Raw genomic sequence first — 27,333 nt, forward strand, 5'->3', positions numbered from 1 at the left:
GCCCAATACGCCTTTGGGTTTAGAGTGCAGGTGGTTTGTTTCTTCCTGAATTTTATTTTCCCCACTCCTGCTGCTAGCTTCACATCAAGGAAGGCGTCCTGCGACTACCACTACAAGGATATGATAATTCCCAAGGGCGTCAACATTATGGCCTGCACTGAGCAAATACACAGGGACCCTCGATTCTGGAACCGGCCGGAAGAATTCGACCCTGACAGGCATGTGTCTCACCGTTTTCTTTTTCGGCGAAGAAGTGATAGTCTCTGGAATTTTTTGACACAGATCACAATATACAAAAACTTCCCGTTATTTCACCTCCTCAACAAATTTTTAACCGTGAGGGAATATGCATTTCTTTTGGAAGAATATACATTTCCAATACGTAAACAAATGTAGAGCGGATAAATTATTCTCAAGACTGTCATACTAAATTTAGCTACATGGATGTCTTTAAGCCCTGACATGTGGCCATTATACCGGAGTGATAAAACCTGAACAAGCTTGCGGCATTAGCTACGCCATGAAAAATGTTTCAACGGTCTTTTGTGAAATGATGTCTAAATATGGCGGAATAAATGTTGATGTAGAGCAAGTTGTCATTCATATTTTTTTAAAGCTAGTGGTACGTAAACAGCGTTATATAGACATTCTGTGATTATATATATATATTTATATATATACTGCAGGGCCAAATGGCTCAAGCAGGGCGGCGGGGGGGACATACAATGTACGATACAACAATAAACAATAGTGAAAATAGTAATAAAGATAATGAAAGGCAAAATGACAAATAGCTACAAGCGCCAAAAATAACGCAACAGAAAAATAAATTATGCGCGGCTCTGCTATCGTAAACACCAGAGACCGGTGTAGCTGGGGGAAGGTCATTAAAGTAGTACCAAACCACACACAACACACACACGAGCGCCGGCAACGCGTCCCTACAGCGTCCGCCAAAGTCGTCTACTACGGCGTCCGCGATTGGCGGGGCCAACGCCGTAGTAGACCCCGCAGTTGTCTCCGCTCTGTACGGAGCGGCGGGCAAGGTGGACATCGAAGCACCCTAGCAGCCGCCGGAGAAGAACGCCCCTCCTCCCTCGGCTGACCCTCCTCCCTCGCGCCCCACAGGAGAGGGCACGTATCCGGGCTGCGTTCCTCGATGGCGTGCGCGCCGCTCCTTCTCTCCCACTAGACTCCACCCACCCTCGCCCCGTCGCTATCCTGCACGATGCTATTTTTGTACTTTGCTTTCACTCTCTCTCAGCTCGCTCCCCCTGCTTAGCCACGCTGCGGACGCAATAAGAAACCCAGCGAGGCTCTAGCATTTTCACTGTAAAATATTACACTTCCTTGGCACTACCTGTAAGTTGAAATACATAAATAATGTACACAATATCAAGCGAAATCCAATACAAAGCATGGCTAATTAGACAACAAAACGAGAAACAAAGGGGGGAGGGAGTGTAGAAAGCAACTTATGCAGTAGCATTCAGCTTTCTTATGGACAACAAGCAGTGAAGTGACCGATTATTCTTGTCAGTAAATTGCTTTCGGAAAAAACGCAAACGGGACCAGTCGTTGTCGTATTTAACAGTAAAAGGAAGAATTGGAGCTGAGCGGGCCATGTAACGCGTAGGGCTGATAACTAGTGGACCATTCGAGTTACAGAAAGAGCGCCAAGGGAAGGGAAGCGCAGTCGAGGACGGCAATGAATTTGCTGCGAAGTTAGGCACAAGACAGATTGCTCGGAGAGGCCTTCGTCCTAGCACTGAACTGAACTATGATGATGATGATGATGATGATGATGATGATGATGATAGAATATACATGCGCATGGAAATGGAACTTCTCAATGAAGACTACGGGGCCTACGCTTTCGCGGAAGAGCGCGCGTTTATATAACACGTTGCCGCTATCAACCGCACTATCAACTATCACTCCTATCAACTGCAACCTTCACCGCTATCAACTGCAACTATCATGCCGCTAAGCAATCTTTCATGAGGCTGCAACATATGCATTGATAAACATCTGCCAGAATTCCTTGGCTGATTTCTTCTCCCGACAACGCAAATCTTCATAGTCGTGCTGCACTTATTGCATCGACGACCACACAATGAACCACATATTGATAAAGGACCACCGCGCCGTTTTCATTTACTATTGTTAGAATAAGCAGTTCTGCGGATTGCATAGATCTTCCTGCCACACGTAGGCTTGAAGCAAGCGCAGAGAAAATTGGTTTCGGGCGAAGATTCGGAGACACAGACTAAAATAAACGGGCGTCTAAAGTGCGCAAATACGTAGAGTACATAAACAGCGTGCACCGGTAATTGAGAAAGAGGTCAAGAAAGCTGGAGACCTAATACATGATTACTAGGAATGCCAATAAATAATGCCGACTAGTCGTCAAAATTAAAGCGAGAGAAATGGCGATAGTAAATTGGATGCAAAGAACAACATCAACGAAAAAATTTTACGTCATTTACAAATGACGAAAAAAAAGAGCGTGAATTTGTTCAACCACTCAACGGGCAGTGATATGCATTTTTGACACCCAAACTGGCCGCCTGGAAGTGTAAACATTCAGGAGCAAATTTTTCACAGCAGAGTGAGAACACTGTTGGCTTCAAGAAAACTCGGAGGCGTCAAAATATTCACTCAACAAAAACCCTAGAGTATGTACACCAATCAGGAGCTCTGTGGTTCAGAGCTGACGGCAGAAATATTGGTCAGTGATGAAGATAAACAACAGATGATTAAAGTAATGAATAAATGTAAGAAGGAAATAGAAAGGGAGAGAAAAATCAAAGGCATAATCAATTTTACGAAATAAAGCACTAATAGAAGGAACACTAAATTAAGACATGCAGACACATAAGTAGCTTATACAGGCTAGGTGACCTTTTTATCACCACTCCGATTCAAAGGGGATAATATTAGCAATCAACATGAATAGGGCAAAAGATAAATTTACGAGAGGAAGTATTGCGTAATTCCGAGAAAAGTGCACTACAGCTTGAAGAAAGTTCAGAATGTCGGGAAACACGGCGTTATGAGAAAACGACTGCCGATGACGACTACACTCTAAAACTTTGCACCCTTTGGGGTGTATATATTTGTGTCACAACAATAATCGCCATCTGTCGTGCTTGCGTTCCCCTTCCTGAAAACACTGCGCTCGATACTTTCCTGTCGAGAATGTTCTGTCATGCTGATAACGCGCTTGCCATTCGTGACTTGGAAGTACCGGCGTCGCAGCTTTAAAGAAAGGAAATGCGGGAAGACAGATTAGGATTGTTATTTAGATGCAAATATACACCCCAAAGGGTGCAACTGTTTTAAGAGTGTGTATGCATGCGTATGACTTGACAATAGCGCAGAAACCACAACATATATTTTTCTAGCGCGTCGCAGTACACGTATAGGTAAATGCGAACGTGGTTGGGTTATTGCAGGCCTTTCTCCTTGAAGATACTATAAGAACGGTGAATGTGTGTGCGGGATGGAGAAGACAGCTGCAGCATTGTTAAAGTAAAGGAAGGAAACATACAAAATACATTGCATTCCATGTCAATGAGGATTTCTTAAGGTTACTTGGTTATCTTAATACGAACTAGGAATCCTTAATGGTCGGCAGTAAACGCTTAACGAAGGTGTAAACGAGTTTGATGGCACCAGCTGCCACCCGTTTCAAAGCGGAGGCTCATATCTCTCTGTCAATCCATCTATTCCCGTCTATAGAGTACCATTCCATACCACAAACCCGTCCATACGCTTTCCCACGTATCCGTCCATCCATCCAATGAGTCAGCATGAAATGTTCGGAGGGAGGGGGGGGGGGGCGGAACGTTCTACACTACTGTGCCTCGTCTTCCATGTTTCGCAGGTTCTCCCCGGAGCAAAAGGCGGCCAGGCATCCCCTAGCATTCCAGCCTTTCGGCGCTGGCATCCGCAACTGTGTGGGCATGAGGCTGGCTCAGGTTGAGATGACTCTCATTGTTGCCAAACTTGTGCACAGGTTCCGGCTGCACTTGGGCTCCAGACACGCAAATGTGAGCGATGCACGTGCATGGACACGAATGTACGGCGTTTTTTTCAAGTGTCCAGAGAGCGCGAGCTGCTGTTGATGATAGAACCTACATGCGCATGGAACTTATAAAGACTACAGTGCATAGCTGCATATACAGATATGCAGTTAGCTCAACATGTTAATACGAGATTCGAAAGCACTTGACATTTTTTGCTACATTGTGGAAGACATATGTTCTGATAGAGGGACGCACACAAAACAGAGAAACAAGCCAAGCCAAGACAAAGCGAAGTACGGCGGGTGTTTCCCTCCAGTTTTCGCATTCTTCTTGATATTAGTGTCTCTATGTTACCGCATACTGGTGCATTTAACATGTTTGCTTGAGAATAGCAACAGTGGAGGCTTCTGCGGAACGAAAAGGTGGAGGGTGGAATCGCCGCTACCTGTGCGTTTGAAACGGCATAATTATGCTTTTTCCCGGACTTCTGGAAGGAGGGTGGGCGAGTGCTTTCCTCGCGGCTTTCGTTCACAATGACACTACTCCAGCTAACGATGTGGAAACAGAGTAAGAAGGCCTCGTGGAAGCTACAGAGGTAGCCATAAAAGATGCAAAACGTCGGCAAAAGTATTTTTTAGGGTTTTACTCACGCACAATTTTTTCCTGTTTCAACAAGCAGAGCTCTCTGACAGCTGTGGCATATATGACATTTTTATACAATTTTACGGGTATTTTGTGCCAGCTAAACCTGTAAAAAGATGGTTGCGTGGCTGGGTGATGAATCAGAGGCCTATACAGGAAAGCTTTGTCGACTTATGTGCGCTTAAAACGCCAATTGGAAGGTGAAGGCACCATTAATATTTCATTAGCGTTTCCTAATTGATTGATCCGAAAGTATCAAACGGCCCGTTGAGCGAAAAAGGTGGCATGTGTAGCATTTAAACGGCACCTAAATTCTCATTGGCTGCGACACCACGTCACGTGCGCTCCTCGACGGAGCAGAGCGGGCGAGAGGGAATACGAGCTGTCGCAATGGCGCGCCAGGCCTTGCGTGAGGGGAGAGAGCATCACCGCGACGCCACGTCACACTCGCTCTCCGAAGCCTGTGTTATGCGTGCGTTCCTTGTCCGCGCAAGCTCCCGCCTGCGTTCTAAGTTCCCCTCGGTAATCGTTATAGAGAAATCAATCCATAGAACAAACACAATAAATTCGAAAGGAATGAAGTTGGTGGGAGTAAGTTTTGAAACTACGACTCCACTCTCAGAAGCCGAGTGTCTTACCCACTGGACTAAACAAACGCCTCCAGCATACCAGACCTGTGTACTCTGCTTGATAACGTCATGATACTTGAACAAAAATTCCCATTGCCAAGCCGGGCGTGACCAAAGCGATGGCGTCAAAATCACCGCGGCTTACTCGGAAGCGTCCCCGTTAGATTATATGGCAGTCAGACAAGGTAGCATTACATCAAGGATCGAAGTGCGCCGACCTTGTGCTGTCTAGGAGGCATTGTCCAAGCGTCTCAACGAGCTCGCTTGCTCGCGAGGGCTTCATAACTCGAAGGACTCCTCAGTTGCGTTCAACTGGACATTAGTGCTCTCGCATTCTAAACCCATAAATGCGTACTTGTCCACGGATTTTTTTTTCCATTTTTTAGGAATCCACTTGTTTTTTGCCTAATTTCCTTCCGGAGCTCTCTTTGTTTTTCACAACAAAAGTTGAATGCGTTAGATTGCAGTATAACCTCCTCTTCTGTTTCAAAGCAAGGCTTTTTAGGCGAATTATCTGAATTTGATAACCATGGCTGCTGCTGGTAGCTGCTGCTTGCTTCCCTGATATCTGAGGGAAAAACGACAGAATAATCAGACCTGTGCCCGAAGGTGGTAGCTAACCTCGTTTTTCTTCCACAAAGAGCCGATGTTATCAAACTGTAGGCCACAATGGCATGCACACTCCTCTCGTACCATCGCATTTGGTCTCGCGGCATGCGTTCCTCAGAGGACGTTCGTTCAGGAGCACGTTCGCACAGATGAACGTGCGAGTGCTCCAGTTTTCATCTGGCCACAGACGCTGAAATGACACGGACGAACAAAGCTCCACCCTTCATTGAAGCACTCCTCCCTCGACGAACATCAAACTTTGCCTTCGGCCTCGTGACATCATCCCGTCCACGTTCCGCAGTACGCACTCGCATAGAGTGCGGTCAGCGTTTCGGCATGGCGTACGAGTCTCGTCGTCCGTCAACGTAAACGTATTGCACGACAATGAAGTTATGACCAGTCAGGTGCGAACCAACACAAACACTGCGTGAAGTGGCACGTTGCCGACAATGACAACAAAAACGGCAGTGTTCAGTTTTTGTAACATTTAGTTAACCGCTTCGCGAAAGCTTCTCTTATCAGATACTCCAACTGTGCGTTGTATCTGCATAATCCTTGTGCGTATGAAGTAAAGTAGAGGTTGGCACATTTAGCTGGCACTCCCTACTCCACCTCAGAGCTAAAACAAGAAAGCAAGCGCAAGAATTTCTCAGGAATGCTCAATACAGTCATAGAGGTCGATCGCGAATGCGATAGTTAGGAACACGAGCAGGAGGAAAGCGTATAGAGCACGCTCCCGATGTGAGGCATCCCCGTATCGATGTTTTTTACACGATTTAGTTCTATGAAATGATGAAATGTAGTCAGTAGTGCGTGGAGGGCACCAGATAGCCTTCAATAGTATGGAAATGTTCGTTTGGGGTATTCACGCTGATGTTTCTGTCGTCAAACAAGAAGAAAGGCAGAAATACTTAAAATTATTCTACTTCCTCAAGTACCCTTCGTTAAGCACACATGATCAGGAATGGTCTTACAAGGGCTCTCGCACCCTGGAGACGACGTTTCGGCAACAGGACTTCTTCGCAGGTCTGACGGCGAAACGTTGGTCCCCAGCGTGAAACATCTCTTGTTCACCGCCCTCGATTGCTTCGTCTTTACCTCCCCATTAAGGCACGCTATAGTGACCAAAGCGAGTAGAGCGTCTTATTTTATCCCGTTTCCTCTTTCCTCTTACTGCAGAGTGAATTTGAACGGAAAACCCAGTCCATCATCGCATCGCCAAAGAACGGAGTGTGGGTTCGAGTGGAAAAGATCCAAAAGAGGTGACAATCGACGTCGCTTGGGAAGGAGGAATCCAAAAGGAAATGTGCGCGGGACGCTGTTTCCTTGCATCAACAACTACCTCTGGGAAATCATGGAAAAAAGCCACGTGCTAGCAACGAACACTTCTGGTAACCTGGTGGTGTTGAGGGTTCTTGCGATCCCAAAGCCGCGTATTCAAATGTCTTCCGGGGCTGTCCATGTGGACGTGGAGCATTTAATAAATTCATTACTGTGAAACGACATTCTTGTCAAGTTGGCTGCTTTAATGATCTGCTGGGGGGGGGGGTACAATTTCACACCAATTAACTCAAAGTATAAAGAAGTGTGCTCGACTTTTATCCGTCGGCTAGCGATACTCTTAAATTCATACTAACCAAACAACGCACAATCAACTTATATAAACTAAACGCAAATTTTCGTTTAGTGATATCGTGAAGCTGCAGGAGATGTTTACCGAACCCACTTGCTACCATGTGGACGATTTTTTTTTATGGGAATGGACACTGCGGATCACCTCTATGCAAGCTGGTCCCAGAGCTACTCATGGCCTGGTTACGGTTCTGGTGGAGCTCTGAATGTACCAAGACTCAAAATACAGCCGCATGCCACCAGACTGTCTCAGTCTCAAGTCCGAAAGCGCAATAAATGCATGTAGTGTAGTGAAACATCTTGCCCTGCTGAGAGAGCACATTTCTCTGGCTATAGAAGCGCAAGAGGTCGTTTCCGTGCTGTCCCAATACCTTCAGGAGGTTGAAGGTCAAGAAACATTTAAAATAAAGAAAAAATCTCGAGAAGAATTTACAGATCACTCAACGATCCATGCAGCGAAGTGTAGAAGGCGCGCTGAATATGGCAAACTAGTTCTGCGGTAATCCTCGTGGAGCAGGAAGTTCCGTAGCTCTGATTTACACACAACTGATTTGCCATATAAAATTCTCCTTCTCTGCGAGTCGTCCAGTAACTCTGTCTCGCCCATCAATCTGCTACACTCTTGCTTATCTCAGGTGGATAGATCGATTGCTCCGCATATCATTGGTCCCGGTTTTTGATACCAGGAGCAAGACGAATTTTCCTTTCAACTGTGAAGCTGTCTATCTGACAAATGTGTACGAGTTCCTTTTGTATCTTAGTGTTATAGCCGGGTGGATGACAATTATTGCCTTTCAAGAGTGGCACAATTTCAAGACAGTGAGGTGGTTACATTGATCTGAAAGAAATTCCGTGGAGGGAACATTCCAGTTATTATTGCAAAAGAGGCAAATAGAATTTCACAGATCGTTTAATGTCTGTGGCAAACATCCGCTGGTATTAGTGTAGCACAATAAGTTTCAAGGAAAAAAAAAGGTAGTAGAGGGAGCCAAAGGAGTGGATTATGAATTGAGGAACTTTTTAGGAATAAGAGTGTGTATAACCTGATGCCAGGTAAAGGTAGTTGGACAATATGCTGCCGCAGGCCCGTTTTATGTACTTAGGCGAAAGAGAAAGCAATTTTTGACAGACGCATCTTCTTAAAATGATGTTGGGAATACATAACGCGTGAGATTTGTAGAAGCTTTTCGTATCCGCAAGAACGATGAATCAAGTGCGCCCTCCACAACTTTGCTCAAAAAAGAGCTGTATATCTTGAATGCGATTCCTAAGCGTGTCCTGGTTTTTTTTTTTTTTACTTGGTGATGCAAGCTTATATGCATACGTAAGCCTTTCACTACGAGGGAACATTTTGGTTGCTTGTCAGCGCTCGTATCTGTCGTTCTGTCTTGTCATATTCAAAACTGGTTTTCCTTCGTCAAAGTAGTTGGATGTCGCTGGTAGAGGCTTTCATCCGGCGATGAAGATAATATGATATGAGGCTGCGAGCGCTGACAACGATGACAATAGCGGTAAAGCCATTCGCTAGGAAGCGACAACAAAGATTTTGTAAACGCCCCTCCAGAGCTCCAAAGAAGCCACCGATTCTTCATTTTGCCGAAGAAGTGCCTGGATGCGGTGAAATGCACACATTCAACGTTCTCCTTCAGAAACGCACGTGCTGTCGTCGCTATACCCGTTCCTGCACCCCCCCCCCCCCCCCCCCCCAGCCCACCACCGAGGGTAAGGAATTTTGGTTTCCTTTCAAGAATGCCTTCGTTCCGTCCCGTTACAAACAAGAAACAAGAAAACAGACGAGGGCTCCTATGTAAATACATAGTGCGACCATCGAAGTTCAAGAGGCAGAACTGTGTGGTGGGGTGGAGGCTTGCACGGCACGAAGGGAAACAAGAAGGAGTAAATAGAACAGCCTGCCCGTAGAACGTGTCTTGAAAGAGACAGATATAAATGGGATGGGAAAGGCAGGGAGGGTAACCGGATAAGATTCGCTTTGCTACCGTGTATTGGAGGAAGGGGAAATGGAAAACGGAAAGAACATCGGAGAGAAAAAACAAACAAACGAAAAAAGGATAGGGAAGATCGTGAACGTTCATTAGAATTACAGTCTCTCTAAGAGGCCAATTGAACGTAAAAAAATTCAAGAGTTGCTTGACTGTCTTTACGTGTGACGGCTGTATACGTTGGCAATTCAGGAGTCTGTGCTCCGAAAGGGGCCGGTAGTCAAGGCGCGCCACCACAGTCGTGAGTGACTATCTGCGTGCGCTCTATTCCGACAATGAAAAAGAACGCTATCGATAGTTTCCTCGTCGTAGCAACGGTCACACGCATCGCTGTCCTCCCATCCGATGCGGAAAGCAAACGACTGCGTAAATGCGACGCCAAGTGAACGTCGGGAAAGTACCTCTGCCTCTGGTCGGGACAGTCCAGGATGGGCCTGCTTCTTGGCCAATCCCCCTAGTAGGTAGATTGGAACAGTATTTGGATACAATTAAGACAAGACAAGAACGAGTGTTGTGTCTTTTCCTCCGTTACAATGGCGTAGTCGAGTAGGAACGAGACTTCCAAGCCTTGCCCTCAAACATCGTGCTCAGAAATAGCCTCCAGCTTACGGACCAACTTTCCCAGCCCTTAACCGCCACACGGCTCTGGGGCGGTGTTCAGGGCTCCAGAGCGGCATAAGCACAAGGCCATGGCATCGCTACAGACGGTGGCTGGCCTTGCACAGGCAATCTCCACTTTTCGCAATGTCTACGTGGTGCGACCTTTACTCCATCCGTCAGTCCCAGTGCTTTGGCAACTCCAGCAACGCTGTACCGACAACGCTTCCCGAGTTTCACGGGTTAAAGGATGGCCCTTCCATCTCGGTTAATTGCGTGGACACTGTGGCCGACACCAATCACTGGACGGACGTGCTGAATATATCCATCGCCGAAGGATGTCTCCGTGGAGCGGCAGTAGCATAGTATCGCTTTGAGTGCCGCCAGTATCCGACCTGCGGAAACTGGAGCGCGGCGTTAACGTCCGCATTTAAGGCACTTCCGGAGAGTTACGATATTCGCTTTAACGAGATGCGATTCGGCCGGCAGGTCGACGCCGCGTATGGCAGCACATACACGTACATCTACAAGAAATTACACCTTCTCTAAGCTTGAAACTTTGCTTGGATGCCCCCTGCGGCTAGGCAGAATAGCATCAATGGCATTTGAGATACCACCCTTGCGGCAATCCTTTCCATGCATCGAACGGAACCCAGTATGTACGCTTTTGTCCGGAAGGTAGCGGAACTGCAGGATGCCGCAAGTCGGCGTTTGGCAACCACAGCACCCGAGCATTCCTCTCCCCAGGCTGCTGTTCGACGGGGATATTTTCCTTGCGGGCGCACGGGCCCCAGCTATATGAACGGTCCGCAAGGTCCACGACAGACCGAACAATATCAACCGCGTCCACTGCCAACGCTCCTCGTCGGCGTTTATGGAAGAGGTGAGCTTATGGGGCACTTGTGGACAGCGCAGATGAGTGCGCATCTTTGCGGCAGTGTCACGCCACACACGCACTCCAGCCGTGGACCGAGCCACGCATTCGAGACCTCGGGAGTAGCGTGCCTCGCACCGGTGCTCGCGACCCTCAAGCACCAGCTCACACGTTGCCTAGTCCTGGGTCATTTCAAAGACCAGAGGGATACAGAGCTGCACATTAATGTCAGCCAGGTTAATCTAGGAGCAGCTATCGTTCAGCGCGACCCCAACGGGGTGAACGTGTCACGTTCGCCAGCCGCAAATTATCAGACACGGAGCGCGATTACAACTCGGACGAGCTGGAGTGCCTCGCCGCTGTCTGGAGCATCGACGAGAAATTCCGGCACTACTTGTTCGGCCGCATGTTCACTTTCGTGACAAACAACGCCGCGATTGCACGGATGTTTGCCAAACGACACCTGAAGCACAAGTTCAATCGCTGAATCATCCGACTGCAAGACTACGCCTACGATGTAAAGCAACGGGCTGAGTCACTAAGCAAGGTTGCCGATGCACTATCGCGAAACCTATGCGACGAGAGCTGAGACCAAACCAAAGAAGGCTGGATTTGGTTCTGACAACATGATGTTTCTAAATCTCAACGGTGCGGTTCAGATTTCGAATCATCGGAGATGGGCAGAAATTCCAAATTTCTCCTGCGTGGAAGAACTTTGTATCGACGCCATTAGACCAGCAGCCAAGATGAACGCCACCTTCTAGTAATCCACTCCGCCTTGCGATCCGAGAAAGTCAGCACACCGTTCTTGATACGGTGTGCTGTGCTGATACACATAGGCCAACGAGGTACTCTTCGTAAGATCCAGGAACGCTTTTGGTGGCGAAGGATGGCTAGGAGTATTCGCTCGTACGTCGCAAGCTGCGAGGTGCGCCAAAAGCATAAGCGTCGCCCGGGACGCCAACCCGGGCTGCTCACATACGTTCCGCTCTCTGACATCTCAACGGGCGTTAAGGACCCCATGTCACTTAAAATCCTGCGTCTGTGTTTACAAAAAGTTTATTTAAACAAGAGACGATACGAACACTGAGTCACAATCACTGCGCAATTCCACCAGGACGATAACATATAAAAAATTGGCAGTGGCTAGCTCGGCTATGCCAGGATATACGTAGCGAAAGCTAAGGCATAGCATGGTTAGCCTTGGTTAATCTTGATTGCAAGTACAGGTTAGTCTGGTTGTCTATCTATGTTGCGGCGTTTAGCCAGTCGTTCGGCGTGCTGTTCGTCTGTTTCCTGGGCGATCCGTTTCCTCTTCATCCGTTCCAATGTCGATTCCAGGCCTGCTCCTGCTTATCAGAATTGTCGCCGTCCATACGTCCGCCTCAATTGTGGTTGTGGCGCACGCGAGCTCTAGTATTCAATCCTCCGACATACTATCAGGCATGCGACGCAGCTGGCGAAGCGCGCGGAGGTGAGCGCAACGACGAGGAACGCGGTCTGACGTCATACCAAATGGCGGAAGCGGAAAGGCGCGGCGCTGCGCAGCGGCCGAACACCTGTGGCTCGGTGCTACTAGTGGCGCATGCGCAATAGTGACTAGAGAGCGAGAGAGAGAGAAATATCCGCGGCGACGCGCGCGGTGTGGCGTCATGTGCCTCCTCGGAGTACCGCCACGCGAAATCGCTAGTTCGCAGTCAGTAAAGCTATCGCTTTAAAAGATACGAAGGATTGTATACAGGGCACGTTCTGTGTGTTTAGAAAAAGTTTATTTCGACAAGAGACGATACGAACACCGAGTCATAATCACGGCACAATTCCACCTTTGGATCCCGCGTCCCGCGTCGACCGTCTTCGAACGAAAGATGGTTCCGAACCACGCATACCCAACCACGCGGGCCCTCCGTTAAGGGCACAGGAGTCACTGAACTAATTGAATTTGCGAAAGTAAAATACGGCAGAAAAATTTTATTCTACGACTTGCACACAACCTATCGATGTCATACACTCGGATTGTAATTTGACTATACGAGAAAACATAATTCTCCTACGTGAAAAGTCAAACAGACACCCCTTTTCCCGAGTTTCTACCATTCATAGAGCCTGGCGCCGCGCTCGGTTCCTCGCAACAACACCATTCAGATGGCGCTCGCCCCCGCGCATTCGCGACCCACTCAAGAGGCCGCGTTTCTGCCAGAAAGCTCACCTTCATGCATAGCGTTCGCTGCCAGTGTTTCACGGTAACCGTTTCGGTTACATAAGCTCCAGTAACCGGGGAGCATGAGAAGCAGTCGGTGAGCTTTGAATGCTATCGCGTTGCACTCTTAGCGGCGAAGATTAGGCGTAGAACGACAGAAAGCTGAGCTACTTGGTAAGGATTCATTATGCAAAAAAAGGTGAGGCGCGCAGACAGGACACAAGCGTTCGTGTTGTGCACTTCTCTCTTGTGTCCCGTCTGCACGCCTCACCTTTTTTTTTTTTTGCGGAAGATTAAGCGTCCTCCATTTTTTTTTTCAGGCAATCGAGATTGATCGCGTTGACACAATACCAACTACGGTAGCAGGGAACTGGTACGTGTTAATCCCAGTTGACTACTTGTCGAAGTTTGTGGAAGTCACTGCTGTGCCTGACATAATAGTTCTGCGGGGACCGGCATGGCTGAGAGAAGTAATTATTAAAGGGAAAATGAGACACCCACCCAAACGTAGCTAAGTGCTACAAAGGAAACCCATACGGGTTCCCCGAAAGAAAAGCCAGTCAGCCCAGGTGGTAGAGCGGCTTCCCCGGAGAGGCGGTGGTCCCGCGTTCTAGTCCCGGACGAGGACGAATTTTTCTTGAACTGAGAGACTTTTCTTTCCAGGAATACGTATGGATTTCTTTTGTCGCATTTATCGACGTTTGGGTGGATGTCTAGTTTTCCCTTTATTATTCGCTGCTGTGCATTCTCTCGCAGCTAGCATGGTCATAAAATTTCTGCAGGGCCGTGTTGAATGAAAACGCTTTCTATCCAAGAGTCTGATTTGAGACAGAGCGACTACTCACCGTAGTCGTGTACTTTGAAGTTGGCTCCGGAATACAGGTGTTGAACACCACTTCAGCATACCATCTCGAAGCGAACGTTTTAACGGAGAAGTACAACCAGACCCTACAGGCCCGGCTTATCCCTCACTGTGCAAGAACAACAATAGACGTCAAGAAATCACCTGCAAGCGACCACCTGCAAAGAGCTGCATGCACAGTTAACATGGGGTTTCAGACTTCTGTTGGAACTACTCTGTACGAAGTTCCAATGCGAAGTTCCGTACGGATGGATTCCAAAATTGGACGCTGTCCATAACCTGGACACCTGTAAAAGTCCGAGGTACCGCTTCCCTACAAACCATCTGCCGCAACGGTCGGGTTGAGGCACGCAAAAGGGCTACCGACGTGCAAAAGGCCCAAAAGCGGTACTATGATTGCCGTCCCCTACCAGGGTCACAAAACCAGGTCCGGGACGAGGTGTGGGTACAGTAAGACACACAGTAACCTGGCAAAAAGCTTTACGCAAAGTATGAAGGCCCTTTCGTCATCTCTGAGAGACTGGGTGAGAAAACGTGGCGTGTAGGCTACACCAGGCTAGTGAAACTGATGTGGGCAAAGGATGCCCTGAAATATATTAGTAATTACTGAGTAGGACTTCCGCAACACCCTTGCGCACAAAGTAAAAGAATTCCGTAAATTATATATTTATATGTCACATTGGTCCATTTTACGTAGTTTAGCAGATGTAATATATCAGCCTGCTGAACTTTTACTAGTGCAGACTTATCAATTCATTAACTTCGTATCTTTTTTTTTTATTTTCCCATTTCCAACACGGTTAGTGAAAAATTTCACGTTCAAAATTAATTTTCCACTTCATAAATTAGGTTAGAATTTACATTGCTCTGTCAAGTGTTATTTCAACGGTTCAGTTAAATGTTATTTCAAACACAGTTACTTCAAATCGGTCCAGTGTACCTTATAAAACCAAATATGCATTTTACATGCTCCTAAATATGGTAATGTGATCACCTGAGATCTTAATATGACATTTTATAACATGTAGTCTTCATCAAATGTAAATTATTGCTTCATGCTATAAGGATTGAAGTAGCACAACCAATGTCATTTTAGTGCACCGATAATAAACGAAAGCAATAATGTTTAGAGGCAATGTCGATTACTAAGGACACTCAGGTGAACTGCTTAAATGGTTTAATACTGTCCCACTTCACAAGACTAACAAATATTATCAGCAATCGGGCCTAATTAATCCCTTTCAACGACACTCATGTTTTTTGAATATTTTTTTATCGGAAGCAATGCTATTTTGTAACGTCGACGTCACCAAGAACACTGGAGCATTCCTTTCTGGAGAACACAAATCGGGTGACGAATGCTGGGATTCACTGTTGCTAAGTGATTCAGTAAATTACTTCGCAAGAGGATCAAAGTTGAAAGATACAGCGCGTGAGAGATTAAGGAGCATAAGCGTATAATTTATATGGATAAAATAGGAAAGATTTGCAACCATTGCGTTAGGTAGCTTCTGCACAAAAGGAAAACTGTTCCAAGATCAAAAGATGCTATGAGCAGGTATGAAACACGTCCGCGGAATAAAATACCTTTTGCAAACACGCTAGAAGTCAGTGTAAGAAAGAAGTTAAACCTGCTTTTTTCATAAAGATAAAAAATCTGGGCGTTGTTTTATGAGTGGTTGACTGAGCAGCAGTACGCGATAAACACCGACATCCGTTGAACTTAGACGGCGAGGCGAACAGCCCTATGCTATCTGTGGGAGATAAACTGCTTACACTGCTCAACGTTCCCTCGGCGCATCTAACAATACATATGTCCGAGACATCGCTGGGACTTTTGCATGCCCCGCTCTCCGCTTAGGTTTCTTTAAACCGTACTTTGAGTAAATCTTAAAAACGAGTGCTTCCCTGCTAATGTACTACACTGGCATGGCTTTCGACTCCCTCGACTTCAACGTTCCAATAGCCGCTGCCGTTATTCTGACTGCATTTGTGGCTTTGTGGAGGTGAGAGTTTTCGTAACCTGCAGCCCGCCGCTTAGTTTAGCGAATATCTAATTATGCATCCTCGACTGCGTTGTTGTCTCTTAACGCTGAAGATTAGGTGGGGTGATGAAGTTAGAACATTCACAGTAGCAAGTCGGAATCAGCTAGCAGAAGGCAGGCGTACTTTGAGATCGCTGGGAGAGGCCTTCGTCCTCACACTGACATAAAACGATGATGATGATGATGATGATGATGCTGATGATGATGATGGTGGTGGTGGTGGTAAATCATGCTTGGTTAAGAAAGCTAACACTGTTGGGCCCACTTAAAAAAAACATTCAATGCATCATATGAGCAAGGAAGTGCCGGAAACTAATTATAGCGCGAGTAAATGATACTTCGCATATAAAAGACCATTTTCGAGAAATATATTACGATTTCATAAAGTATGTTTATTTTCCTCATGCCGATCGATGTAAACAAGCACTTAATAGCACTCGTTGGTTCTCGTTGATTTTGAGCTCGCGTAGTTCTGTGAACATCCACCGCAAGTTCCCATGTTCAGTCTAGGCCAGCAGGCCAAGACACGCTGTTACGTTGTGCGCGAGCCCCCGTGAGTGTTATCACTCGAAGTGTTACATTTCCCAGTCACAGCCACTAAGCACACAGAAACAACTCGCATTACGGCGTCCGTCTGTCCCTGTGGTTTGTTTACGCTGTGGCAAGTGCTGCCATGCTGCGCTCAGTGCGTCGTACAATTAGAATAAGGCGCGAATTAATATATGCAACATTTGCTGCCATTAGAGTAAAAACTAGAAACAGGAGTTCCATGTACGTATCCTTACTGTTACTCCGCGCCGTGCATTGTAGTGAAGCCGTCGTAGTGTTCCTACGAATATGGTCTTTAACTTACGTATTTTTTTTTTACTAAGGGAACCTGGGGAGGTGGGGGGGGAAGGAGTCACGGGAACGCAGCTGTTCAGAACTGTACGAATGACTTTCGCGATCTCGAAACCTTCACAGCATCACTAACGCTTTCTTTTAGATCGTAAACAACCATACGACACACGAATGCGTCCTAAAAGGTGTATTAGTTGTTCTGCTTGTTCTCTCCAATACACACCGCAAAATAGGCTTTGTCATTTTACTGACCCTTTTACATATGAGCACGCCTTGCTCGATAATACATATCACACTATTTTCGGAAGCTCAGCAACGTTTTACCTATTACAGAAGAGTGATGTGCGATGATTTGTCATTTGCCGTGCAAGCTATTCCAACGCTGTAATCTGTACTTTTTGTTTGCCTCACAGGATACTGTATACCGCTTTTCTATCCCGACCTTCTATTGTTTTAGTTCTTATTATGCCAGGACAAACTCTCGATATTTCTGCAACCACATCTCTAACGCTTTGTTCCAAATAAACAAATAAGTACGGTTTTGCTTGATTTTCTTTTCTCTCTTTATACGGAACATTCCTCCGTCGAAACGTCGAGCTTGCATGGTTGCTAGACATTTTTACCACTTACAGATGGCGCCGTAACAAGTTCAGGATCTTCAAAAGAAGAGGAATTCAAGGTCCTGAACCGAGCTTGTTGTCGGGGAACTTTTACGAGTTCTGGAATAAGGTGAGCAGTGGCAGAGCCATGTAAAAGAAGAGGCACAATGTTTCGCGCTTACCCCGCATCATTACAATGAACAACAGTAATATTACTTTGCAATAAAACGCAACGACATTGGGTCGTTCGAAGGCAGAATATGGGAGGAAAATTGGGCCAAGCTGAAATGAATGCGATACCGTAAACTCTCGAGCTTTCGCTTTCTTTCTTTCTTTCTTTCTTTCTTTCTTTCTTTCTTTCTTTCTTTCTTTCTTTCTTTCTTTCTTTCTGTTTTGCTTGCTTGTTTGCTTGCTTTCTTTCTTTCTTTCTTTATTTCATTCTTTCTTTACTTGTTAGTTTCTTCTGATAATTCGCCTTTCTTTTTGGTTTGTTCCTTTCTTTCTTGAGGTCGACACTTAGGCATTCGAAATCAGCTTTCAAGTCATTATAAGGGGCAGACGCTCAAAATATCATGGCTACGAATCCTGCGACGTAAATTAATGCTACGCCTTAGCAGCACGAAGGTCATAGATTATTAGCAATGTCATAATTTTTGAAAGTATGATACACAAAGTATTACCGCAGACGGCCAACGCTGCCACAATTCTAACTCGTAATAAATGTTCCCCGCTGGAAACTCAGTACTAAAAGTGCAGTTAGCACTGTTTTTGTATAATTACGTGTGCCTGCAGGAGACTTTGGTATGCTGTGCGATGCGAGCTACTCTTCCTCGCTTAGTGAAACCGTACCTACCAAATTTATAACGTGGCTCTAAAAAGTAAACAAGAAATAATGAAATTGACAGTTAAATATAAAAGTTGCATAGACAACCAATCATTGTTCACAGAAATTTCAAATAAGAACATGAATGCCATAACAAGCGTATACAGAGCGTTTCACTTAGCGTGAGCCAAATATTAAACAAATATACAAACACTGCATAGCTGGACAGAAGCAATGTAGTGTTGTTTGCCGTCGCTTGGAGAAACTCAGATTATTTTTTGCATTCCACCCAATTAGATATTTAGCATTAATTTTTTATCAACTTCTCAATTATTATATGTAAATAAAGTGTGCCAATGCTAAAATTGTAGAAGAACATGAGAAGCCTCCGATGCAGCTTTCTGTTTCTCAATACGTGCAACATAAGAGTGTTTTTCCGAGCCTGAACAAAGCCCGCGAACACACGCAAAGCTGCCGTGTGACAGTACGCTCGAGGCACTTTCCGTGAATTCTTGCGCTTCGTTCGCGCTCTCTTTTCTGAACAATGAACGACACAACCGGTGGAAATGCTTCGCCTGCCATTGCTGCTACACGAGCTGCTCGACGAAAGACTCGGTGTCGCCGCTAAGAGCCCCCTGTCCTTCGGAATCTATTTCTTTGCCACAATATATCGAGATTTCAAAACACTTAACAGCTGAGCTCAAAATTTGCATTAGGGAGTATCGTAATCGTGGTGATGTTTTTTTTTTCCACCAATGCTCTAAACGTCTCTCGCTAAACCTCTCTAAACGTCCTGTACTAAAATCAGGAACTTAGTGCCGTCTGGTGGAGGGTGCAGGTGGCCAAGTTAAATGACACTTAGCAGTGGCGTGGTACAGGGTGACAAGCGAGAAAGGCACCCCAATCTCACTCCGCTTATGGCAATTTCTTTATGGTTTTTGATTATTTTATCTTGACCATATGCCTACTTGCTGCCTCGTGCTACATGTTCTCGGCTTGAGGAACCATAATTTCAAACCATTCTCATGTTCATACGAGATCTACTAGTCACCTAACCAGCCGTTTCATTGTGCAAGTGGCTACAAGATACTGCCAGGTCCCAGATAGGCCAGCCCCGTGTTGAGTGAACTAAGACCTTCAAAACAGAAGCTAAATAAAAATGAAGTGGAAGCACGGTCACAGTCAGTTCACAGTAAGTTCCAGCAAATACTTTTGCAGCGAAGCAGTGCGTACGTGAAAAATGGTTCAAGCTGAACGCGTATCATTCTCGCAGTCTTCAGCAAAACGTGTCCCTTACAGGAATTCGTCTTTTGTCGCCGCGTGCCAACTAACGCAAATTTTAGAAAATAATATTAATGGTGAAGCGCCGTTCACGGAACGTCCCTCCAGTTACATAGCAGCTATGGCCTCTTAAGAAAAAGAGTAGCCCTCATATAGCATGGCAGGGCTCGAGATAGGATCCGTTAACCTAGTGATACAAGTACAGCACTTGTGCTTGGTGGGGTGAAGAAAACGGGATAACGTTGACTTTGCATGGCTCTCATTTGCATGTTCCTTTATTTTTTTTTGTTCCCGTGAAACCTTCCTTGCAAGTTCGCTCGCTTCAACCTGCAATACGCAGTGCTCTCCTCCGCAGTAAACCAGCTGGACAAGAGCCAACTTACAAAATGCAATAGTATTGGACACTGTCGTACACGGACACTAGTGCGAGTCGCTACCAAGGCCCGGCTGCGTAGCCAGAAAGACACCAGACTGTGACATAAATTCAGACTGCGCGACACTGTACACAGTGTGAGCTGTATACGTCTCAGTCGGACGTAGACTGTTTTATATTTTTCGTTATTGCTTCTTTTTCACTGATCTCCCTTAACGCAGCCGCGAGATTTACTCGTGGGCTAGGCTTATTTTGCTGCAAGTAGTACTTGCGTGCCAGTTTGATGACCTCTGAATAAATATGCTTCTGTTTTTCAGCTAAAATGCTGGTTTTAGATTAGATATTGTTTTCATGCCACGCCATTCACGTCAATGTCGACAGGACACCATTAAAGTCATGGATCGGTGGTCGAAGACGTACGGCGACATCTACGGGTAAGAGTATTCAGCTTACACCCTGCGCAAATTTGCTCGTTTTTTTTTTTTTAAACAGTAACGCCAACTATTCTCGGCTCTGAATAACCGGCATTATGACAGAATTCTTTTGTTACCAGATATTGTAATAATTGCACACCCAGTTGTTAATACAATAGTTTTGGGAATATACCCTTCTACACATGACGTGTCTCCTCAACTAAAGCTGTTCATAACGGATGCCAAAATGCGTGTGCTGAATTTTGCAATGTGTAGGATGAATGGCTGCAGTGACACCATGCCAATAATTCGTTCTAATATACTGTCGGTACTCCTAATCTCATTTCTCGCCTAAAACTTCGTTTGCCTTTTTTCGAAAGACACCATTCCTACCGTGCCGCTTAAGGGCCAATGCACCGAAACAATGCGTACTATCAGACATAGCCATTTGAAGCATGCTGAAGCGAAATAATTGCCGGAACTCTAATCTTCAGGTGCTTTATATTTACATATTTAGATTGTCCTTGTGTTCGAAATTTGTGGCTATAGGGCATATGTTACAGTAGCACGTGTCACGAAGGACGAATCTGTCTCACTGTGATCAAATAATTTTTCCAAAAACATGTTGTCCCTGTTGATTGCTTCAGGTTGCGAGAACAGAATAGTGTGGCGCGAAATACGTGGTACTAATCAAATTTATAGACAACACGTGGGAAAAATATAAGCTCGCACCTATCAGTACAGATTCACAACATTTTAACATCACCAATGTATGGAACTTTGAACATAACTAAAGCTTGAGAGGAAGCTAAGGATCTGGCAATGAGCGATAACGAGGAAAATTCTAGGTGTTACGTTAAAAGAAAGGAATAACGCAGTATGTACTATATAACTAACAGGTGTGGCTGATATTGTAATTAAGATTAAGAGATAGAAATGCTTTGAACGTGTTCATGACGACGCGTGACATATAACCAGCTCTTTGTCAATGCAAGACATTTCGGGAAAACTTATAATGAACAAGATATGCCCAGGAGCCACCGGAGACTAGGTGGCTGTGATAAGACAAAGACATTTCCACGAACAGAGATCAAGGCGCTTAACTCAATACTGCGGTACTGCTGTAAAGGGCTTTCGTAGCGCAGTGCACGTCAGCAAGTTGAGAAAGATCGAACGAATTCACAACTAATACTGTTCAGATCGTTTAGCCCCACAGCTTGTAAATCGCGACCCAATTGGCATTCTCACGGATATAATAATCGCCGCGCAATGTGGTCGATTTTCTCTCACCATCCCCGCAGGATGTACAACGGTGATGTACCATTCCTTATGGTGAAAGACCTGGAGCTGCTTCGTCAGGTGTTCGTCACAGACTTCGCCGTGTTCATGGATCGAGGGGTCAGTAACCGTATTTCACGAAATTTCCGCGAGAATCGGCATTGGTTCACGGTGCCGCGAGACATTTAAGTAGTTGCATCGGGTCTTTCCAGAAACATAAATTCGGTTGATCTCTGTACCGGGAAGTTAGGTGGCGTCCTACGTCAGCGTCCTTCTTTCGATAAACTGCCTTCGGCTATACAGCGAGCGCAAACAAAAACATTCTAAATCAAGATTTTTTTTCTGGTTTGGTGTATCCAATTTCTAGAAAACTAATTAAAGCGCTGCGCACAAAAGATGCTTGCTGCTCCAAAAATTTCGTCCCGAAGAACAGAAATATGAGCATAGTGGTTATCGATAATATTATGTGAAGCAGCTCGATGAAACGGAACAAACAAAACGGAAGCGCAGCAATGACAGAAGTGGTTGCTTTATTTGTCCAGACGATCCAACTTACCTTCTCAAAAGTATTCTACCATCTGTGATATCGCTTATTCTTGCATTCGTCTATAGCACAAAAAGATTAGTTTGCGGAAATGTTACTTTGCTACAGGCTTCGGAAACCATGACTAGAACCTTACTACTTGTTGAAACAATGACAGCAAGACCTTCACAAGAATCATTAAAGCCTTGTCTACAAGTTAAACCTATGAGTTTCCAGTGGAAGCAGAACTACTTTTTCCCGAAACTTTTAAACTAGTTTTCTCTTGGCGTTGTTAGCACAGCAAAACTAAAAACTAGAAGTTTTATTTTATTCCCTATGGCCTTCGTAAACAAGTTGATGGCTAATACTTCCGCAGCCAAACTCAGGTTACGCAGCTGCTAACCTGATCCTGCTTGCGCATGACGAAAATGGGAAAGTCGCTAAGCAAAGTTGAGACAAGTCATTGTGCGTCTGCTAACAAGTTTCCCTACTTTCGTAGCTAATTTCTTTTTCAGCTACAACTAATTAGAGGCGAATCACTGGGCTTCTTTACTTACGCCTCCTGAATAATGTCTTTTAAGCCTCCGCCTTTCACGACCTCCGCGCTAATGAGGTCGCGAAAGCTTTTCTAAATGCGGGGCCTGCGTATAACGAAAAAGTTGCGCATACTTTGCTATGTTGACATAGGATTCGAAAGTTCGCATCTCTTTAATTACAAAGCACAACCCTTTAAAAGTCGTGTCTATTTTTTTCTCTCTTTTAAATATGAAAAGGGGCTGAGCGTTAGTAGAATGTCACAGACGAATGGTACTGGCAACTTCGATATCTGAACAGCTAGAGCTGTAAAAAATGAACCAAGAAATAATTGGATAATTAATGCCGGCTAGCCATATTATTTGCCGAGCGATACTTCAAAGTTCCTTAACGCTTTCTGCATAAATTATGCGTGCCCATATCACGGGGGCATTGACGTTGGCTGTGCCGAACATAGCCGATTACTGAAGTGGTTTAAAACGTTCTGCAGCTTATCCCTAAAAGATTCATTTGGTCATTTTTGATCAGTAACGTAACTCGAGCATTCATTAGTTATCCGGCATCATGCCAGATGGTGCTAGGAGGAACAGGAAAAAATCCGCGTAAGTTCGGCTCCACGGAGATCTGCGCTCTCTGTACAGAGTGTTGAAGCGAAGACTTTCAGAAAATTCTTGAAGGTTGACTGTGGCAGATAGCAAAATTCTGGTGCATGAGCTGGTCTGAGCGAAGAGGTGAACATTACTTGCACAAGAAATTGAAATGTATAATCAACTTATTAACTATTCAATAATTAACCTTTTTAACTAATTACCTTACGGCCCGTATTGCAGCTTCGCACAATCTAGCCGCGGAGTTTGTAAAGCGGATCCCCTTGGAACGAATCCTTAGTAAGACACCAGTTTCGAGATACTAATTCCCTAACATTGCGGAGAAATGCACTGGCGTTCCAGTCACTTTCCTAACGAAACGTCTTTTTATGCATTCAAGCACAAAAGTAACTCGAGCGCCAAATAATTTCTTCGCAAAGTTCGGGAATTATTACCTCGAAACTGGTGTCATACAGAGAATTTGTTCCAAGTGGATCCACCTTGCGAACTCCGCGGCTAGAATTTGCGTCCTGCCAGTAACAGCGCAAAATTTAGACAAGAGAAGAGACAAGAAGACACCACAAGCGCTAGTGGTGTCTTCTTGTCTCGTCACTTGTCTACATTTTGCGCTGTTAATGGCAGGACGGAAAACCAACAAGCCCAAGCTGCTATTCTAGAATTTGCGAAATCGCAATATTGGCCGTAGGGTAATTAGATAAAAAAGTTAATCGTTGAGTTTTTCTTAATAAGTTGCTATGCAGTTCACTTAATGTGCAAGTATTGTCCGCCGGTTCGAGCAGACCACCTCATGAATTATAATTGTGCTATCTACAATAGGAAACCTTTAAAGAATGTTGAGTCTTCGCTGAAACACCCGCTACTACATGGCCACAACATTCATTCCTTCTTTATACATGACAAACAAACAGAAAGCATGCAACTGGAAAATTCAGTGCATATAGCTATAAGTATCATCCTAATATAGCAGCGAGTGATCTCGGGAAAAAACAGACTAAATAAAAAAAGCGCTTATCACTCGCAACTTCTTGTTTCATCCAGAAAACAAAAACATTTACTTCTTTTCTTTTTCTTTTTTCTGTTTTCTTCTTCTTGGGAATCATTACCATGGGCCGTAATTATTGCCCAAAAAATTAACTCGCCCTTTTTAAACTTGAATAAGACGAACTGTTCAATTCTGACAAAGAAATGGCTGTCTGATTCCCAGCCACTGCACGTAGCTGACAGAATTATCAATTCTGTCAAATTGAATCCATGATAGAGTGTATAAGCGTGGTTAAACGAAGGCGTAGAAAGAAACAGATACACAGTGTTGTGAGATACAAGTGCTGTCTCTGTGCATCTGTTTCTTTCTACGTCCTCGTTCAGTCGCGCTTATACACTCTACCATGGATTCTAAGCAACTTGCCTGCCAAAGTGTTTTAGCCAAATTGAACCTCTTTTAAACAATTTTTCTTCAGTTTAGCCAAGTTTTCTTGTGGACCACTTTTAAAGCACTATGCCTACGTCACTGTACATATCACCTGCGGTCTTGCGCAAACACAGGACGTGTGGGCAACCATGAATGGAAACTCCGAGCTTCGCAACACGCTGCCTTTCGCCAAGTCCGACCGATGGAAATTCCTCAGGCGTGCAGTGTCCATTGCATTCACAGCGTCCAAAATGCGGCGGGTAAGATAATTCCTCTATTATTATTTTTTTGCAAACACTTTGTCTTAGCCTGTACGTCTTGGAAAAACAAATAACGAAAATATTCTCCCCCCCTTCCCACCTCCCTACCCCCCCCCCCAAAAAAAAAAGAAAGAACGACACCCGAGCTCTTCAGCGTATTTTTGTAGGAATAAATTAATCTGAAAGAAAAACAACCCAGCGAGAACATTCACGTGAGAAAGACAAAATCCAAGGATATCTTAAGAAGAACATGGTTTACCTGACTCCCCGAAAGAGTTATGTTGAAAGCATGTAGACATCACACTACTCAACGGCCAAGTCATTTTCGTCAGAAACGAAAACCCAAGCGCTAGCTCTTTATCACTCATGCAATCAATATAATAATTCAGAACCACTCGATGTACTTTTGACACAATTTTCGAATATTTGGCCTCGTTTCTAATCACTATCATAGTATTACAACAAGAACGGCATTTTGTTTCGTCTTCCCTCTTTTTTTTTCCTATTGCTTCCGTCCAACCTCCCAAACGGTGAATAAGGTCTGACTGTTCATAACAAGTTTATGCTAGAGAAACTTTCACAGCGATATTGCCATTTTAGCAGCGACCAAACAATAAAAGCCTTGTTCCAGACTGAGGCTATGCTTGTTCAAACATGGCGGACCATAGATTAACATATATTCGTACCTGATAGTTCTCATAGTTTTTGCACGAAGTGTGATAATTTTTGGGTAAACGCCTTCATTTTTTTTTTTTTTTTGCAATGTTGGTCGAATACTGAGACTTCACCATTGAATCCAATGCGAATATTTAAAGAAAACGACTTTCAATCGAATACTGAACAAAAATAATTGCATAACATATGAAATGCATGAAATTCCATTCTCGAGCGTGCATGGTTAACCGGGCAACTTGTAAATGAGGAACAAGTATTTAACATTACCTGATATACCGCGCTAATAACAGTACTCAAACAAAAGAACATGACATCCCCAGATGTGCCTAGTTTTGTTTTTGCGGGAGGGCAGAAGTGTAATCCTGCAGCGTCGCAGATTGCTTATAAAGCATGGAACCATGAAGAAACTTTCAAAATAATAAGCGCATAGTTACAACTCCCGACGAGCACCATAGACACGAACAGCTACAAAGGGAAAAATAAATGGCAATACGACCTGCCCCGACGGGTGTAAAAATAACCATTGCCGCCGTTACTATACTTTAAAAATTACCATTACTCCCATTACTACCATTACTCTACACTACCATTACTACTATGACTCTAAAGCAATAAAGCATTGCATACCTGTTTCAGCCGTTGTAGCGGTGGTTTTCAACAGCTTCGTTGGACGTGCACATTCGCAGGGGTGGTTTAACGAGTCAGTTTGTGTTTCTTCAGTGACGCATATTCACTGAACCAAAGTTATCAGCCCTGCGCGTTCCCTGAGATACTGTTGTCAGCATGCGATATTCGCGGCTCCCGTCCAGCAAAATTATTCCGAATATTCCTCACTTGTTTCATTTTTCTGCATCGGTAATTCAACAAGCGTTGTACTCACTTGTATTCTTACAGCGACGAATTTTCGGCAGTGCTTAATAAGAACTTCCCCAAACTAATGCAAACGAAACCACTGTGACTAAGGTTTATACTTGTTATTTGGAATACTCGCACAAAATGAAGTTCTTTCTCTGCTCGTAGATACTCCCCGTACCCAGTAACGGCATGAGATGTTCCTCGTTTGCGCATTACGTTCGTGGAATAGATATAGAGAAAACATTTAACAGCAGTTCGGCTCCCCACCTTTACCTTCCTTTCTTGCGTTAGATATATGAAACATCGCCTACACCAGCGTTCTTGCGATCGTCCGGCGTCTTAATCATTCTCGCAACCTTGGGACTCGATTACAACAAATACTCAATATGCTTAGTCAATCGACGAATGTCTGCGCTACGTAAAATGTAAAGTTGGTCCGTCAGCGGTAACTGTAGGCTACTGAACAAAAAAGCAAATGTACAGCCACAGAACTACGGTTGTAATTTTCTGCTCCCGAACCCAGCGGTGTCATTTCCTGAAAACACTTTCGTGATTTTTTTTTCATCTGAACTGGAAAGAAGCCACGGAGTAAGGAAAAACTTGATGTGATATGTTCCTATGGGTGGGCAGCGCAACCCGGACGAAGGACGAGAGGAAGTACACAACTCTCGTCCTTCGTCCGCGTTGCGCTGCCCACCCATAGGAACATGTTCAATCACCAACTCGCCCAGCTTGTCGTCTTAAT

General features: G+C 44.9%; 2 protein-coding genes across 4 annotated transcripts in view; both read left to right on the forward strand.

The window, feature by feature from the left end:
* LOC126529211 (cytochrome P450 3A5-like) overlaps positions 1-7,416 on the forward strand; it is a 45,268-nt gene extending 37,852 nt beyond the window's left edge. For both annotated transcript variants that reach the window (XM_072289838.1, XM_072289839.1), the window contains 3 exons: positions 78-218; positions 3,890-4,055; positions 7,091-7,416. In XM_072289838.1, the coding sequence (XP_072145939.1) occupies positions 78-218; positions 3,890-4,055; positions 7,091-7,177 (394 nt within the window). In that variant the 3' untranslated portion in view covers positions 7,178-7,416. The remainder of the gene's footprint in view (positions 1-77; positions 219-3,889; positions 4,056-7,090) is intronic.
* Positions 7,417-16,800: 9,384 nt separating this feature from the next.
* LOC140219849 (cytochrome P450 3A29-like) overlaps positions 16,801-27,333 on the forward strand; it is a 31,485-nt gene continuing 20,952 nt past the window's right edge. The window contains exons 1-4 of one of the 2 annotated variants that reach the window (XM_072289842.1): positions 16,801-17,687; positions 20,416-20,468; positions 21,749-21,845; positions 24,933-25,058. In XM_072289842.1, the coding sequence (XP_072145943.1) occupies positions 20,431-20,468; positions 21,749-21,845; positions 24,933-25,058 (261 nt within the window). In that variant the 5' untranslated portion in view covers positions 16,801-17,687; positions 20,416-20,430. Of the gene's footprint in view, positions 17,688-19,468; positions 20,469-21,748; positions 21,846-24,932; positions 25,059-27,333 lie in introns of those variants that run through there. The other variant, XM_072289841.1, reaches the window with a different exon arrangement.

Source organism: Dermacentor andersoni, chromosome 8 (genome assembly GCF_023375885.2).
Source record: "Dermacentor andersoni chromosome 8, qqDerAnde1_hic_scaffold, whole genome shotgun sequence".
Classification (NCBI taxonomy): Eukaryota; Metazoa; Arthropoda; class Arachnida; order Ixodida; family Ixodidae; genus Dermacentor; species Dermacentor andersoni.